Raw genomic sequence first — 19,559 nt, 5'->3', positions numbered from 1 at the left:
GGCTGCTTATGCTATGTTCATGTTGACAGTTCAAAGAGACATAAGTTTCAGGACAAGGCTTTGAAGTGCAGGTTTGTGGGTTATGCCGATGACTATAAAGGGTACAGATGCTATGATCCGGTGAGCAAGCGCATCAAAATATCAAGAAATGTCATCTTTGATGAATTGAATTTTGATTGTCAATGTAATAGTTCTTCAGAATCAAAACATGAAGTTCAGGCTTACTATCCTTGGTTGAACTATAAACTTCTCACAGAAGCTAGTGATGCTTGCTCAAATTGCACTCAAAAGGATAAGATACCTATGTCTACTGATGGGATGATTGATCATGAAAATACAGACTCAACTTTGAATCCAGGAAGATATAGAGGCTTTGTCTATACTCGACGAGAAAGAGAGTCACCCACTATAGTTGATTCAGACATGGACACATCCTCAACATCCAACATTGTTGATACTAGAAGATCCACACGTCCTCGCCATCCAATTGAAAGGTGGGTCAGTTATGAAAATTTCTCATTAGATTTTCAACTCTTTCTAACAGCCTTGAATAAAGAAGATGAACCCACAACGTTCTCTCAAGCATCAAATTCCAGAAGATGGATTGAAGCTATGAATGAGGAGATGGAAGCTCTACATGAATGTGGTACGTGGGATGTCGTATCAAGACCACCTGACAAAAATGTTGTTGGTTCGAAATGGGTGTACAAAATAAAGTATAAACCAGATGAGACTATACAGCGATACAAGGCGAGACTTGTAGCCAAAGGTTTTACACAGGAGCAAGGACAGGACTATGATGAAACCTTTAGTCCAGTGGTGAGGATGGGGACAATCCGAGTCATACTTTCTTTAGCTATTGAACACCAATGGACCATTAGCCAACTTGATGTGAAGAAGGCCTTTCTTCATGGAGATTTGAGAGAAGAAGTTTACATGGAACAACCCACTGGTTACGCAGAAGGTAATCCTACAAAATATGTCTGCAGACTAAAAAGGGCGATATATGGATTGAAGCAGGCATCTCGATCTTGGTTTGACAGCTTTTCTCTTGAAATACAAAAATATGGTTTTAAGAAATCTCTTCTTGACCACTCCTTATTTATATTTAAGGACCAAGACACAATTACTCTGTTGTTGATATATGTGGATGATATCATCATTACTGGCAATTCCAATGACCACATTGAAGAAGTCAAACATCTCTTGAATCAGAGGTTCAAAATGAAGGACCTTGGCAAACTACGGTACTTTCTTGGAGTTGAAGTTGACAGTTCCTCTGAAGAAATGACTCTCACTCAACATAAGTATACTATTGATGTTCTCAATAAAGCGGGTATGAAAGACTGCAAGCCCTTAAGCACTCCTAGCGTTCTTCATCAAAGGCTTAGCTCTCAAGATGGAGATCCATTTGATAATCCCACACAGTACCGTAGCATAGTGGGTATGTTACAATACCTCACTTTTACTCGCCCTGATATAGTATACTCGGTGAATCAAGTTTCTCAGTTTATGCATGCCCCATGTGAAGGGCATATGGAAGCAGTTAAACGGATACTACGATATCTGAAGGGAACGGTTGGGGATGGTCTCATATATAAACGAAAGACAAATGGGCAAAGTGCACATGAGATCACTATTTATTCTGATGCGGACTGGGCAGGAGATCCAGATGAACGCAGATCAGTATCCGGCTATTGTGTATTTATTGGGATGAATTTGGTTTCTTGGAGTAGTAAGAAACAAAAGGCTGTTGCCAGATCCAGTACAGAGGCTGAATACATGTCAATGGCAGCCGCCACTGCTGAGGCTACTTGGGTTAGACATCTACTGACAGAAGTAGGAGAATCGATATCTCGTTCACTTCTTTTGTGTGACAACCAGAGTGCCATTAGTATGTCTTTTAATCCAATTCATCACAGTCGTGCCAAGCATATTGAAATAGACCAGCATTTTGTGAGACAAAAGGTAGAAGAGAAAGAGATTGAGCCTGAATTTGTTAGAACTACAGATCAAGTGGCGGATATATTTACAAAAGGATTGACTAAAGACAAATTTTGGACGTTAAAAGGCAAGTTGTTCATGATTCAAGATCATGCACAACTTGAGGGAGGGTGAAAAGAGACCAAGCGCTTGTTGGTGTTTTCTCTGGTTACAGGTCATGGATCTGAAGATCCAGACCCGTGACACCCACTTCCTCATTAATGGCATTATGTAATATTGATTATTGTAAAAAGGGTATTCTAGTACCCTAATTTTGTTTGTAATCTCATGTTAACATAAAGTAATACACAGCAGCCGACCCATGTACAGCAGGGTATCGGTTTTCCCCAAACCTCTCTCTCCCTTCCTCTACCTCTCTCTGTTTTGCAGCTCCAACGTGGAACGAACTGGAGGTTGCAAAACTAACACATGAAGTGCGGATATACCCACTAAAGGGGAAAACACAAGCCCATAATGTGTTAACACATAAACCCACGAAAGGGGCAAAAATGCCTATAAGGCATAAGTTAATATTATTGAAGAGAAGAAGGGTGTAACACCCATTACAATGGAGCAAAAGCTCCTCAAAGAAAGTAAAAAATACAAAGGGGAAAACCCCTATTTATAAGCCTTTGAGGAGCCACATAGGGGGGCTCCCAAAGGAGTCGTTGGGAGCCCCCAACGACTCTTTGGGGAGTCCTCCAATGTGGCGCAAACCACAAAAAAAATAAATTTATAAATAAAAAAAGGAAAAATAAAAAGAGAAAATATAATCATATTCCAAAATGGAATATGCATAAAATGACTAAACTACCCCTACGGATAATATAGAAAAATATATATTATATATATATATATAATTAGGACGATACATATACATATATACCATATATGTATATGTATCATCTTTTATATATATAAAATATATCTAATTACAATAATTGATGAGTACATTTTAACAGACACGACCTCTTGATGCGATCTCCAACCCTCGCGTGACCTTAATGGAGGCTGGGAAGGCACGACTGTGTACAGTCGTGTGCTGAACAGGCCAAAACAATAAAACTCACCCAGACGGTGATGCTGGAACTTATTTGTATTAAATGCCAAATGTCAATGAACAGGTTGCTGATAAAAAAATGGAAGGAAAAGGCAAACAACGAACAGTAATGGGAAAAGGAGAAAAGAATGACAGGAAAAAAAACAAGGTTGCTGAAAAAAAAAACTGTAGTTATTCTTCCAAAACTGCTCTCACGCAGCCCTAAGCAGCGCTTTTAAAGATGGCCACTGGATCTGGGTCTCGGGTCCGAACCCGGACCCGGACCCGAGAAGGCTTTACTTCGGGACTGGATCGGTGCTGAGCCGGGTCTTCCCTTTTCTGGAGTAGGTGCGCGTTATCTTCCTGTATCGAGTCAACTCACCTGGGGTCAGATCCTGCTGCTGGATCCGATCGTCCAATCCAAATGGTGGGTCGGGTTCCCTGGTCGTGCCAGGGTCACATGGTACTGGTACCGCCTGCTCTGCATCACTTTTCAAGAGACCAAGAGCACTATGGCTCTAATACCATGGAATGAAGTATGCAGAATTACAACAAAGTGCAAAAACACATACAAGTCCAACAATGGGCAATTACAAAGGTACAATACAAGCACAAAAGTGTATAAGCAAAAGTCCACTATGGAACAATACAAAGTGCCAACAAAGGGCAATACCAACAAGTAAAAGAATATGATTTTATTAATAATATGCTTAAAAGCATTGAGAAAAATAGGGGGAACACCTCCCCTATTTATATACAACAAAACAAAAGGAAGGCCATTGGAAGCTAGCTCCCTTCATAGAGATGTTGGGGAGCTCCCAAAGGTCATATTTATGACCATTAGGGCCCCAACGACTCTATGGAGGGCCCCCAATGGCATGAAAAACCAAAAAAAAGAGGAAAAAATAAGAAAAATGAAGAAAAAGAAAATTATTGTTGTTTCTAATAAACAACTATAATTACATGTGAAAAGACTAAAATGCCCATGTCAGGCAAACTAATACAATACAGATTATATATATATATATATATACACACACACGCATACATATATATTTTAACAATACTGAGCACAAGATAAATCAATTGTACATATACAAGGTAGGCCTATGATACAACAGGCAATCTAGTGAACAGCCAACATACGAATTCATTTGAATAAAGTACTAATAAAATCTGAAACATGCAAGACAACTGTCAAAATACTCTCAAACACACAAGATAAGGAATCCATGGCACAATGCTGAGTGCAGAAGCAGCAGCAATTATTTTGTGATATGCAAGTGGAGAACTATTGAGAAAGCAGATAGCGTCAAGGAGGATGAGGCCACCCATCCCAAGAGAATATCTACTAATCATCAAGCTCAGGTAATAGGGCATCTGCTCTCTAAGAGAGACGTCATTTGCCAACTTCAAACCAGAAAGATGAAAGAAAAATTACATCATGACCTGCAAGATCTATAGAGAAGATATGCTGGACAAAATCATATTAAAAAAATGAATAACAAAAGGTTATAAGCAATCCAAAATAGTATGGCAATCAAATTGGCAAGCCAGGCTAGAAATCTAAATCCAAAAGTATGACCCAAAAGAACTACACCAAGAACTACTTCAACACAATCTTACCTGGACTAGTTCACTAACAAAACTCAATCCTCCAGGTCCAATGATAGAACCTGCTAGGAGATAACCAGTTATCACCTGAAATCCATAATGATAAATCATGTTCCAAAACATGAAAAGCAAACTAAAATTGAAATTCTGTGCTCCTAAATTTGAAGTCACAGTATCAGCCAAATAAATCCTCCCAGATTCAAGAAAAGCATACTAACAGGTTGTCCCAAGCAGGCAAAGGTAATTCCACCAATTGTAGCAGAAACAATTACAACCACCAAGTCTGACATGAACCTGCAGGAGGTCACTAGGCTACAGTTATAAAATCCATATCCACAGAGAGGCATATGCATGCATACACACACATAAATATATACAAGCCCAAACGATTTGGGAGAGGCTCAAAATCTGACATCTTTGTTTTATTTTTTGCTCCTTTCCAAGCAATAGATTTCTCTTCCACACATTAATTCCTTATAGGAAAGCTAGCTTTTCTCTGTATCATTCTTTCCAATTTAATATATCTCATTGTAAACTTTCCTTCCTTTTTTAGTTAACAGTATTTATGGAGTTTATTTTATAAGTAAAAAAGATTGAGGGTATTTTATTGAATTGAAGAAAACATTATGGTATGGTAGCTTAGTATTTCCTTATAGTTTTGGGGGCCAAAGCTGAGAGCCAGATCATATATATCCCGAAAGTTATCTCTATCTCCATGACCTTATTAGGTTTCTTAATGATTGTTGATTGTGTTTATCTTAAGCAAACCATAATCAGATAGCAAGCAAATCTAGTGTCAAGGGATTGGCCAAGCAGATCTGACTATTAGGTACATCAGTTTCAGTTATAATTCATTTAGTTATGCTATAGTAAAGGTAAACCTCAATCTCGTCTTCAGTTGGATCTAAACCAAATGGGTTTAACCCAGATCCAGTGGCAGTCCTCTCTCTCATACAATGCACAAATTCAGACTAGTGTGTACACCCATGCATGCTCACACACACACACACACACACACACGACTGGGCAAAGACTGAAGAAATGTTGACCATACCGTAGATCCACTTGAAGAATTGGATACTTTGACTTCTTGTTGGAAATAATAAAAACATTGTCCTGTGCAGATAAGAGCCAAAAATAAGATTATGTACATAAGTATACACACAAAACAAAGAGGTAACAAATGTTGAAACTTAACCTTTTTATCAATTAAAGTGGGCATCTCATCAGAACCCTCATTCTCCAAGGCAAAAACATCTTGAATTTGGAATGACCTAGTGCCACTGACAAAGAAAAAAAAACTAATTGGTAACACAAAAAAACTGTTATATTTATTTTTTATGTTACATTTAATCTAAAATAACAGTCTTAGATATTTTTTCCTCACTTTGACTCCGGGGTATCATTTTTCTTGCTCTTCTCATGAGTAATTCTGGCTACTGTCTCCAATACAGCCTGTAAAATATTAAGAAGAAAGTCAAAGATTAAAAAATTATAAGACAAATAAGTTCACTGCTTATAACAACAGTAACAGTTGTGAGAAATCAGATGTGGGAGTCACCTTACTATCGTAGCAAGAGATAGAGAGAGAGGTAAGAGGGAAGAGAGAAAAAAATGTTGGGCGGCAATAGGATCTTCTCCCCTTTCCATTGATATTTATATGTTGTACAAGTGGTACAATACAGTACAGTGGTACAATACAGTACAGTATGTTGTACAAGTGGTACAATACAGTACAGTGGTACAATACAGTACATGAAATATATCCATTTACATATACATATTTAACAGCCTCCCTCAAATTGAGGATGATCTTCAATCATGCTCAACTTGCTCTTAAGTAACCAAAATTGATGACTAACCAATCCTTTGGTGAAGATGTCTGCCACTTGGTCTTCTGATCTGACATACGAAGCCTCAATTTCTTCTGTTTCAATCTTTTGTCTAACAAAATGCTAATCAATCTCAATGTGCTTCGTGCGACAATGATGAATAGGGTTAAAAGAAATATTAATGGCACTTTGATTATCACATAAAAGCAGAGAGGAAGAGATTGGTTCATTCAACTCTTGAAGAAGATGCCGTACCCAAGTGACATCAGTTGTCCCTGCTGCCATTGCCCTGTACTCTGCCTCAGTGCTGGATTTAGCAATGGCCTTTTGTTTCTTACTACTCCAAGTGACAATATTTGGGCCAATGAAAACACAATATCCTGAAACCGACCTACGCTCATCAGGATCCCCACCCCAATCTGCATCACAATATGTAAGTAAACGGTGTCCTGTAGTGAAGCTTTCATCTTTGTGATAGAGCAATCCATCTCCAATAGTCCCTTTCAGATATCTGAGAATACGCTTAATACATTCCATATGACAATCAGTGGGAGCATGCATAAACTGAGATGCTTGATTTACAGCATAAGCAATGTCAGGTCTTGTAAATGTAAGATATTGCAACATACCAACAATGCGGCGATATAAAGTGGAATCATGATATAATTGGCCTTCTTTTGCACTAAACTTATGATTTAAGACAGATGGGGTGCTGAGAGGTTTACAATTAATCATACCAGTGGTGTGAAGAATGTCAAGAGTATACTTGTGTTGACTTAGAGTGAGTCGATCATCTTGCCTATCGACTTCAACTCCCAAGAAGTATCGCAATGGGCCTAAGTCCTTCATCTTAAATTTGGCCATGAGTAAAGACTTGACCAAAGCAATATGTGCATCATCACTCCCAGTGATAATGATGTCATCAACATATATAAGAACCCAAGTAGTAACATGATCATTCTTATACATAAATAAAGAATGATCAAGTATACTCTTAGAAAAGCCATGCTGCTGAATTTCCATGGAGAAACTCTCAAACCAAGACCGAGATGCCTGTTTTAAACCATAAAGAGACCTTCTCAATTTACAAACCCATGTAGCCGCATCATGTTCACTATATCCAGGAGGTTGCTCCATATACACCTCTTCCTTCAAGTCCCCATGTAGGAACGCATTCTTGACATCCAACTGGCTAAGAGACCAACCATGCTGAAGTGCCAAAGTGAGGATCACACGAATGGTGCCAATTTTGACAACAGGGCTAAAAGTTTCCTCAAAATCTTGCCCATATTGTTGTGTGAATCCGCGTGCAACAAGGCGAGCTTTATATCTTTCAATGCTACCATCTGGTTTACGCTTGATCTTGTAAACCCATTTGGAGCAAACAACATTTCTATCAACAGGTCGAGGAACAATATCCCATGTATGACATTCATGAAGTGCTGCCATTTCTTCGTTCATAGCTTCAACCCAAGCTCGAGAATGGGCTGCCTGATGGAAAGTAGACGGCTCTTTCTCTTTGGCCACATTGGTTAGAAACAACTGAAAGTCAAGAGAAAAATTGTTGTAACTAACCCAACGATGGATAGGATGCCTTTCACGGGTGGATCGTCGAAGAGGGAGAGCCTCGTGAGATGGAGTTGGAGGGGCTCCTCGACGGGCATAAACCAAACCTGAAAACCGTGAAGGTGCATCCTGGATGATGGAGTTGTCTGCTTCAAACTGAATTGGTTCATCAACAACAGGATCTCTGATAGAGTCATATAGCAAAGTGTCACAAAGCCATGGATCATAAGTAGTTTGCTCATATACCTAAGAAGTATCACAAGTGCTGAAATGGTCATCATCAAAAACAACATTTCTAGACACCTTAATCTTACCCAAAATAGGATCATAACATCTATATCCTTTATACCCATCGGCATATCCCAGAAATCTGCACTGAACTGCTCTGTCCTGAAACTTGTTACGTAAAGAATGATCCACATGGACATAACAAATGCATCCGAAAGCATGCAAATCATCATAAGAAGGGTGAGAACCGTGAAGCAAATAATAAGGAGACTGATCTCCTAATAATTCCATAGGCAACCTGTTAATGATATGCACTGCAGTGTGAAAGGCCTCAGTCCAAAGAGAGAAAGAAATATCAATATTGTGTATCATACTTAACGCGGTTTCAACAATATGCCGATGCTTACGTTCTGCTACTCCATTCTGTTGTCGAGTGTAAGGACAAGAGGAGTTACGTGTGATGCCATGGTCCTTTAAATATTCACTAAAATCATGAGATATGTATTCTCCACCACCATCACACTGGAAATAAGTGATATTTCAATTGAAAAGGTTCTGAACAAGAGCATGGAATTGTTTGAAAAGTTTGAACACTTCAGATTTAGATTTCATAAAGTAAATCCAAGTGTAACGAGTGAAAGAGTCAAGAAATAACACATAATAACGAGAGCCAGATAGAGATGAAACAGGAGTTGGGCCCCAAACATCAGAGTGAATAATTTCAAATGGCTTGGAAGCTCTTTTATTGATACTTTGAAAGGGAAGTACATGACTCTTGCAGACATTACAACTAGGACACTTATGATCTAATTTGACTTTGGGAATAAAACCCTGAGAAGACAATTTGTCAAGGAACCCTTGACTACAATGACCTAATCGACGATGCCAAGAAACTGGCTTATTACATTGCATAACAGAAGAAGACTGACTCAAATAAGCAGGAAAAGATGGAGTCACGGTAGATGACGTCTTCAAAGTCCCGAGGGCTGCTTCGAAGACGTATATGTTTCCGCGTCGTTCACCCTTAGCGAGCATCTTCTTGGTTCGAAGGTCCTTAAGACAAACAGAAGACGGAGTAAATTCCATGGATGAATTTGTTTCATCAACCAATTTAGAAACAGATAAAATGTTTTTCTCAATGGCAGGAGTGAGTAAGACATTTTTCAATGGTAGTGTAGATTGTGACAAAGAGAGAGATGCATTTCCAATATGAGAAATAGGGTGGTGGGAACCATCTCCCGTGACAATAGTGCCAGTGCCAATATAAGGAACCATGTTGGAAAGTTTACCTGCATCAGAAGTAACATGTGCGGCTGCTCCAGAATCAATATACCAAACTCCATCATCATTCTGACGCAAATTCATGTTGTTAAATGCAGTCATCAGAATTTGTTGCACATCATGTGGCAACCCTGCACTTTGTCCCTGATCAGTACCCTGATGTGCTCGAAAATTTCCCTGCGGTTGCCCCTGAAACTGTCTAACATTCATCTGTCCAGCTCTTGGTCCTGGCCTCCCTGCCTTGTTGCGATTCTGTGGGTTGTGCCAACAATCTGCTTTCACATGGCCACGCTTGTTGCAATGGAAGCAAGTAGGGACACGGGTACCTCTAGTGGCAGGTGGAGCAGTAGGAGTAGGAAGGAGTCCTCCACGGCCCATATGAGCAGCAGGTGGACGAAATGAGGTAGACCCAGATGTAAACATGACAGGATGAGGATCATCAATAAGATGATCTTGAGTCAAACTAACTTCATACTGTAGGAGTTTGGCCTGTAAATCCTCAAAGCATGGAAGTGTAGAGGCAACCTGTAATGCAGTGCAAAACATACGATATTGGGGCCCAAGGCTTCCCAATACCTGCTGAACAACATCTCTGTCAGAAACAGGATATCCAATAGCGGCCAACTGATCAATGATAATTTTGATATCCCCTAGAAATTCAGTAATGGTCTTAGTTCCCTTTCGCATAGATTGGAACTGCCATTTCAGTTGAAGTGCACGTGATTCAGAAACCTGTGAATAAGAGTGAGCAAGATGTCTCCATAGTTCTGCAGCAGTAAAATGGTCAGAGATAGTTTGTAATATACAATCAGATAACGTGGCAGTCAAATAGGCAACCACAGATTGGTCCTTCTGAAACCAAACATCATACGCAGGATTTGGAATAGCAATGCAACTCACCTTCCCATCATTACCAGTTACCTCTTGCGTAATAGTCATAGGTGGGGCGGGTGATCCCCCATCCAAATGCCCGGAAAGACCATGACTTCGGATAAACGGCAGAATTTGGCGTTTCCAAAGTAAGTAGTTATCATGAGTTAATTTGTGAGAAACAAGTTGAGAAAGAAATCCGGGGCTGATTTTAGAATCCATAAGGAAGAAGATCAAGGATGAATCAAACAGCACGACAGAAATTCGTAGGTTGTACGGACAGAACCGTACGGACAGAAATTTTTGAGTTTTGGAAATCACGATTTTTCAGTTAATCGTGCAGAATGTACGATTTATCAACTATATTGCAAGAAATAGATAAGAAATCACAAGAAGTTTGAGAAAAGAGGCACTTTTGAGAAATGAGGGTTCACAAATTTGGGGAAAACAGAAATTAGGTTTGATAAAATTGAAAACAGAAATTAGGGTTGATAAAATTGGGGATAACAGAATATGTAAGAAGGAAAAGATGCACGATATGAGGAAATGAAGAAACGATGTCGAAATATAGTGATTCAACGGAGAAACAACAGAGAAAAGATGAAAAAAAAACGCTTTCCTTGAGAACGCACATCAAGGTCCTTAGGGGCCTTCCAGATGATCGTGATTACCACGCCCTTGGCTCTGATACCATGTGAGAAATCAGATGTGGGAGTCACCTTACTATCGTAGCAAGAGATAGAGAGAGAGGTAAGAGGGAAGAGAGAAAAAAATGTTGGGCGGCAATAGGATCTTCTCCTCTTTCCATTGATATTTATATGCTGTACAAGTGGTACAATACAGTACAGTGGTACAATACAGTACAGTATGCTGTACAAGTGGTACAATACAGTACAGTGGTACAATACAGTACATGAAATATATCCATTTACATATACATATTTAACAACAGTAATAGAGCATTTATCTTCAGTGCGGGAATAACATCAAATTGACACAATCAAACATTTGTTCCACCAATAAATAGGCACATGCCCTGACTCTTTTTCTTTTTGTCTTTTTGTCTTTTTGTCTTTTTTTCTTCCTTTTTAACCCAGAACTGTCAAGAGGTTGCCTCAGGAAGCTCGTAACTGGTATCTCTTACATCAAAAAAGGAGTGGAATGTTGTGAAGAAGCAATGATAAAAGTTAAGCATGGAATGCTGCTTTATAAAGTATCATCCTCGACAAGGTAATCCAAAGGTTACTAATGAAGTAAATGAGAAGGGCCAAACGATACGGTCATAATATGTTGACTAAATAGTAGCAATCTATGTAGCTCACTCTGATATAAGGAATCATGGTAGAAGGCAGATCTGGATGATTGATTGCATAATTCCATCAACATTTTATTCAAAAAATGAGTTGTTTAAAAAAATCATGCAATTTCATAACATGTTTGTAGCTGTAATATCTTGTGCACAACATGAATTTCATATATGTTTGGTTGAAATGTAAGAAATGCATGTATCCATATGGATTGAATGATATGCAGTCATAACCTGAATTATTACCAAAATAATGCTAGATCCAGCCATAAAGCTGAATTGAAGCAACATCATGCAATCTGGATAAATTTGAAGTTATCAACTACCATCCAATCTTGATGATTCTAATGTTAGAAATGCAGGAAAATTCATATAGATTCAAGATATGTGGTTATAATCTGTATTATTACCAACATGACAGCTAATGTGATCTACAAGAAATAAGCAGTTTTAAATGCTTGCCTAAAGGTCACTAGATCCAACCTTAAAGCTCATTAGACAACACCATACAATATGGTCAAATATAAGTTATCAAATGCAACATATTCTGGACAACTCTTTAGTTAATAAACTAAAATATTCAAATCTTAAAAGCATTCAAAATCTGCCTCATCCTATATATACTTCTCCAGACTACAGCTGTCAGGAACTGATTTTTATGATTTCTCATCACATTTTCTTCCTCAAGGTGGTTGGAAACTACAACAAAAATCTCTCTTTTCATTCATCCCACCAACATAATCTAAACATCAGTAGTAGCGAGATAAACCAAAACCCTTTTTTCACTTATCAGACACTCCAATCTGATAGAAGTGGAGATACTTTTATGTGAATTATGATAGACTGGTTATATGAAAAAATGCAGATTCTTTTTTCTCTTTCAAAAAAAATATCTGCATTTGTTCATATAACCAGAACCAATCATAATTCACATAAAAGTATCTCCACTTCTATCAGTCATCCCATTTCTTCACTGAGTTTTTACTTTGGCGCAAACAAATAAAGAAAAAATAGAAAACAAACCTTACTGACATCAAAGTATTTAACAAAGTTAAATCTCGATAGACAGATAGACAAACAAACATACATGTGTGTGATAGAAATAGAAATATCATGTTAAGGGTGTTCTGGACGTTAAAGTGTATTACACATCATGCATCTGTTATATATTAATTGTACAGGGGTATCTTCAACACAATCACAAACATTTATTGTTTTAAAATAGATGGGATGCCCCAACCATTAGGCATATCGAATGTCCCTTTCCTGCCACTCTCTCTCCCTTCTTTATAACATATCTCAAAACAACTTCACATGCTATCAGAGCAAGATGAGAACAAATCCTCTTTAAAGATGATTGCTAATTGTTAAATCCTCATTTCTGGGTCTTATTAATACTTTTTCTCTTTTATCCTAAACCTCTGTTCAGTCACCTTAATCCTTCCTCTTTTCTGGATCTTCTTTTTCTTCCTGTCTTTTTATTCTTTGAACCTTATGTCCTCTTCTTTCAATCTGCCATAGCCTATTTGCAACTCTTTTTTTGTTATACATTGCCTACATTGTTTTAACAAAAAAAATAAGGGTTTTTTCTTTCTTCTTATTTCTTCTTTTTATCTTTCTCCCTAAGTCACAGGGATTCGGCAAAGGAGGTGCCGCACCCGTGTCGACGCGACGCAAGTGCGGGTGGGCACCCGGTGCGGTCAACACAACCCTAGGTGTGGTCAACGCACCCAGGATCATTTTTGTCCAATTTTCGGACGTAAAAAAAAAATTTTTTGCCCGATCAAAAGGGCTGCGAAAGAAGATTAGGGCAAATTTTTTTTGCCCTAATCCTCTCCTCTCCCGCACAGCTATGCTCTCTCGCACGCCTCCTCTCCTCTCCTCAGGGGAGCCTGGCGCCACCTCCTCCTCTCCCTCGTCGCAGACCTCCGGCGATCGCCGGCATCAACCCCACCCGCAACCCCAACAACGCCCGGAGCCACCTCCTCCTCTCCTCTCAGGTAACCTCTCCCTCATCCCCTTCCTTCTGATCTTCCCTCACATTGTACCCCCTCACTCTCTCTCGCTCTCTTGTTGGGTCGGCAAGGGAGGGGCCAAGCCCCCCCTGCTCCCTCTGATTTCAAGGGAGGGGCCGAGCCCCTCCCTGCTTCCCTGTTTTCGGCAGGGGAGGGGCCGAGCCCCCCTCCTCCCTCTGATTTCAGGAGAGGGACCGAGCCCCTCCCTGCTTCCCTGTTTTCGGCAGGAGAGGGGTTTATCAGACTTGTTCACGGGAGATAAGAGGGAGAGAGAGAGAGAGAGAGCAATTCACAAAAGGCTGGGGCGGCACTACAATACTCGACCTCCAAAACTCTAAGCATTATAAATTGAAAACATATGCATATTACAATAATGCCATTAATGAAAACTTATTTAACATGTGTACATATATAATATGCGTATGGATCTGGATCCAGATCCATACGCATATGCAATGTTGTATTCTAACACCCTCCCTCAAGTTGTACGTGATTTTGGAGCATGTACAACTTGCTCTTCAATAGCCAAAATTGACATCCTGTTAGTCCCTTGGTAAATAGGTCTGCCACTTGATCTTCTGTTCGAACATGACGTAGTTCTATCTCCTTCATCTCGACTTTCTGCCGTATGAAATGTTGATCAATCTCAATGTGCTTTGTTCTGCTATGCTGGATAGGATTACATGCAATATTTATTGCGCTTTGATTGTCACAGAAAAGAAATGATTGAATAATTGTCTCCCCAAGATCACTCAATAAGTGTCTAATCCATGTGACCTCTGCCGTGCCTGCAGCCATCGATCTGTATTCAGCCTCTGTACTCGATCGTGCCACTGCTTTTTGTTTTTTGCTGCTCCAGGACACTGAATTGTGCCCAATATAAACACAGTATCCAGAGACAGATCGTCTTTCATTAGGATCCCATGCCCAATCTGTGTCTGTATAAGTGATGAGTGCATGTCCTCTATGCAGATTATCGTTCTTGCGATAAACAAGTCCGTCTCCTATAGTTCCTTTTAAATAGTGTAGAATGCGCTTCACAACTTCCATATGACCCTCCGTTGGAGCATGCATAAACTGGGATACCTGATTGACAGCATAAACTATATCAGGTCTGGTAAAGGTCAAGTACTGTAACATCCCCACGAGACTTCTATATGTTGTAGGATTGACACAAAGATGACCATCTTCAGAGCTCAGCCTTTGATGTAATACACTAGGAGTGCTGACTGGTTTGCAATTCGTCATCCCGGCTCTTTCCAGAAGATCAAGAGTGTATTTTTGTTGCATGAGAGTCAATGTGTCTTGTTGTCTGTCAACTTCCACACCAAGAAAGTACCGCAACTTCCCTAAATCTTTCATCTTGAAAGTTTTCATTAAAAACTGTTTCACGTCTTGCACATGACTATCTGAGCTCCCAGTGATCACAATGTCATCAACATATATAAGAAGTATAACAATGTCAGCCTTTTGGTAAATAAAGAGAGAGTGATCCAGAGAGCATCTTCTAAAACCATAACTCTGAATCTGCATAGAGAAACTTTCAAACCAGGAACGGGAGGCCTGTTTCAACCCATACAGAGATTTCCTTAGTTTGCACACCCAGGCAATAGGATCCTTCTCGGCATAACCAGGTGGTTGCTCCATATATACTTCTTCCTTTAGAGTTCCATGCAAAAATGCATTTTTAACATCCATCTGGCTAAGGCTCCAACCTTGATCGACTGCTAGGGATATGATAATACGAATAGTACCCATTTTGACTACGGGACTAAAAGTTTCGTCGTAGTCTTCACCATATTATTGTGTGAATCCTCGAGCAACAAGTCGCGCCTTATATCTATCAATACTTCCTTCAGGCTTATATTTTATTTTATAAACCCATTTTGAGCCAACTACATTCTTTCCTTCTGGCCGAGGGATTATTTCCCAAGTCTGGCATTCATGAAGAGCTTCCATTTCTTCATTCATAGCTTCAGTCCAATGACGGGATTGAAGAGCTTGATTAAAACAAGTGGGTTCATCCTGTTTTGTGAGCTGAGGCATAAACAACTGGAAATCAAGGGAGAAGGTCTCATAACTCACCCATCGTTGAATAGGATGCTTAATGCGTGACGGCCTTTGAGCCGAATCATTGGCGATGCTTTCCTCCACATTCCTCGGCTCTGTATTTTTGCTCCGTCTAGTGTATATCTGTCCAGAGAAACGTTCTACTAGGGGTGGCTCAACTGGAGATAATTCAACATGCATTTGTGAGTCATTCAATTCCCTACTCAAGCCAAAGGAAGAGCAATTTGTTTGGCATGTTTCTCCTGTATTAGCAAAGAGTTCTGCGCTCATCCATGGATCATATACTTCTAATTCTCGAGGTGGCAACACTGCAGAGTCATTGACCTGAAAATTTTGTTCGTCAAAAACAACATTTCTGGAGGTCCTAATGCGTTTTGTAGTAGGCTCATAGCATCGATAACCTTTGTATTCATCTGCATACCCAACAAATCTGCACTTGACAGCCTTATCCTGAAACTTATTTCGCAGAGATGAATCAATATGTACATAACATACACAACCAAAAACACACAGCTCATCGTAAGAGGGATGTTGCCCAAATAAAGTATAATAGGGAGATTTCCGATCCAAAAGTGTCATAGGAAGACGATTTATGATATGAACAGATGTGTGAAAAACTTCTGTCCAGAGACTAACGGGCACATTGCTATCATGTAACATGCTCATCGCACTCTCAACAATATGCCTGTGTTTCCTCTCCGCAACCCCATTTTGTTGAGGAGTATGAGGGCAAGAAACCTGTCGACTTATTCCTTTATCCCGAAGAAAGGCAAGAAATTCGTTCGATGAATACTCTCCTCCACCATCACATTGTAAATGCACAATATCACAAGCAAACTTTGTTTTGACCATCGAATGGAACTCCCGAAATATTTGAAAAACTTCATACTTGTGTTTTAAGAAATATATCCAAGTATAACGGGAATAGGAATCAATAAAGACAACATAGTAGCGACTACCAGAAAGAGAAGGAATAGGTGCAGATCCCCAAACATCGGAACAAATAATCTCAAATGGCTTTGAAGCTCTTTTATTTATAATATGAAAAGGAAGGACATGGCTTTTGCAGAGTTCGCATGAAGAACATTTATTATTATTATCAGAAAATGAACATAAACTAGATTCTGGAAGGAGACCATCAGATACAAGATTTTCAACGAAACCTCGACTACAATGTCCCAAACGACTATGCCAAATATCTGGCTTATTACAATGAGATGAATTAAAAACTTCCAATGAAGGAAAAAACAAAGACTCTGAAGGCGAAGACACTGAAGAATGCTTGGACGACTTCAACTGGAGGACTGGTACTGAGGGTGAAGACACTGAAGGAATCTCCTTGAAGACGTACATGTTTCCTTGTCGCTCCCCCTTAGCGAACGTCTCCTTCGTTCGTAGATCCTTAACATAAACAGAAGAGGGAGTAAATTCGACGGAAGAATTCATATCGTCAACAAGTTTAGCTACAGAAACAATGTTCTTTTTAATATTAGGAGCAAGAAGGACATTGGACAAGTGAAGTGAGGACTTTGACATAGGGATATGTGCATTGCCAGTATGACTAATGCAGTGATAAGTTCCATCTCCCGTAACTATACTACCTTTTTCAAAATAAGGCAATAAGTGAGATAACTTACCCGCATTACCCGTAACATGTGTGGCGGCACCTGAATCAACATACCATTCGCCTTGTTCATTTTGCTTGATCGACATTTGTGACAATGCTGACAACAAAAGTTGTTGCACATCTGTGGATGGCACTTTTGTGTCCACAACAGTAGCTGATTTATTCTCAGTTTTGTTTATTTTTCCTCTATTCTGTAGATTGAACCAACAATCAGCTTTCACATGTCCTCTTTTGTTACATAAGAAACAAGTGGGCATTCTCCTCTGATTCCCTGTATTAAAAGTCCCTGAAATATTAGGTGTGGGCAAGATACCACGTCCTCCCTGCCCGAAGCGTCTGCGGCCTCTGCCTCCTTGATGCCCTCCATTTCCTCGTCCAAAACCTACAGAAGTGTCCATGGCCAAAACTGAATGAGGACGAGCTGATTCATTTCCTTCTGCCCTTTGCTTCATAATCATCTCATGCTGGAGAAGTTTCGCTTGGAGGTCGTCAAAAGTGGGCAAGTGAGGAAGGCAGGATAAAGCTGTGGTAAACATGTCAAAATCAGGACCCAATCCATTGAGAAGTTGTTGAACTTTATCTTTATCTGCAATAGCACTTCCAACAACAGCCAATTGATCAGTAATACTCTTCAAGCGGCCTATGTATTCCATGACTGTCATGGACCCTTTCTTCAAACTTTGAAATTCATGTTTTAAGTACATAACTCGGGCTTCTGATATCTGAGAGTATGTCTGAGACAGCTTACTCCATAGATCTGCCGCAGTGCAATCATCTGAAAGAGTAACCAACACTTCTTGAGAGAGTGTTGACGTAATATAAGCAACCAAAGACTGATCCCGCTTCCTCCAAGCTGTATACTCTGGATTCTTAATGGAAATGGTAATTGTGTCACCCTTCTCATCCTTGGTTTCCTGCAAAATAAGCCGCGGTGGTATAGGAACTAAACCATCCAAATGTTCATCGAGATCCTGACTCCGTATAAAAGGAAGGATTTGCCTCTTCCAGGTCAAAAAATTAGAATGAGTAAGTTTTTCTGTAACGAGCTGACTCAAGAAATTGGCAGAGGGACCGGATGACGAATTGGATGACGAAGAGAAATCCATAGCAATGTGAAACAGTGAATAAGTTCTGTACTACCAAAATGAATAAGTTCTGTACTACCAAAAGTGTTGCACAAGGAACACTGAAACAGTAATTAAGGAAACAGCAATAGAGGAAAGAAAACTTGTGGAATCAGAAAAAAAAAAACTGGTTTGTAATAACTGCAGTCGGTTTGTGACCAGGGAGGGTGGAACCAATACAGGTCTCAAAACCAATAGAGATGCAGAATAGAGATGAGCACGCTGAAAGAAAAGAGAAGGAAAAGGTTCCACCTTTCAGAATGAAGATGAGATTTCAGATTTCAGAGAACAAGAATCAAAAACCAATAGAGATGCAGAATAGAGATGAGCACGCTGAAAGAAAAGAGAAGGAAAAGGTTCCACCTTTCAGAATGAAGATGAGGTTTCAGATTTCAAAGAACAAGAATCACAGTCCACGCTGAAGAATCACGTTGAAGACTTGTTGACGCTGAAGAATCACGCTTCAGAAAACTGTTCACGCTGGAAGAACTGGATCTGGGTTGCTGTTCACGCTGGAAGATGATCACGTGGATCTGGATTTGCTGTTCACACTGGAAGAAAAGTTTTCACGATCTGAATATGATCACGCAGGGGAGTTGCTGCTCACGATCTGAAGATGATCACGCAGGGGAGTTGCTGCTCACGATGAAGATGGCTCTGATACCATATCAGACTTGTTCACGGGAGATAAGAGGGAGAGAGAGAGAGAGAGAGCAATTCACAAAAGGCTGGGGCGGCACTACAATACTCGACCTCCAAAACCCTAAGCATTATAAATTGAAAACATATGCATATTACAATAATGCCATTAATGAAAACCTATTTAACATGTGTACATATATAATATGCGTATGGATCTGGATCCAGATCCATACGCATATGCAATGCTGTATTCTAACAGGGTTGAGCCCCCCTTGCTCCCTCTGATTTTAGGGGAGGGGTCGAGCCCCAATGGCCCCCTCTTGAGTGTTTTTCTTTCCTCTATAAATTGAGAGGCTCTCCCC

General features: G+C 39.8%; 1 protein-coding gene across 5 annotated transcripts in view; it reads right to left on the bottom strand.

Annotated features, from left to right (window-relative positions):
* LOC149828411 (K(+) efflux antiporter 5-like) overlaps window positions 1–19,559 on the bottom strand; it is a 111,383-nt gene that overhangs the window by 57,840 nt on the left and 33,984 nt on the right. For all 5 annotated transcript variants that reach the window (XM_090017561.1, XM_090017564.1, XM_090017562.1 and 2 more), the window contains exons 3-7: window positions 6,024–6,091; window positions 5,835–5,919; window positions 5,691–5,752; window positions 4,855–4,930; window positions 4,649–4,723 (exon numbers count right to left, since the gene is read on the bottom strand). In XM_090017561.1, the coding sequence (XP_089873687.1) occupies window positions 4,649–4,723; window positions 4,855–4,930; window positions 5,691–5,752; window positions 5,835–5,919; window positions 6,024–6,091 (366 nt within the window). The remainder of the gene's footprint in view (window positions 1–4,648; window positions 4,724–4,854; window positions 4,931–5,690; window positions 5,753–5,834; window positions 5,920–6,023; window positions 6,092–19,559) is intronic.

The sequence above is a fragment of the Nuphar pumila genome, chromosome 9 (assembly GCF_984573655.1).
Source record: "Nuphar pumila chromosome 9, dmNupPumi1.hap1.1, whole genome shotgun sequence".
Lineage (NCBI taxonomy): Eukaryota > Viridiplantae > Streptophyta > Magnoliopsida > Nymphaeales > Nymphaeaceae > Nuphar > Nuphar pumila.
This window is presented reverse-complemented; position numbering and strand designations above follow the sequence as displayed.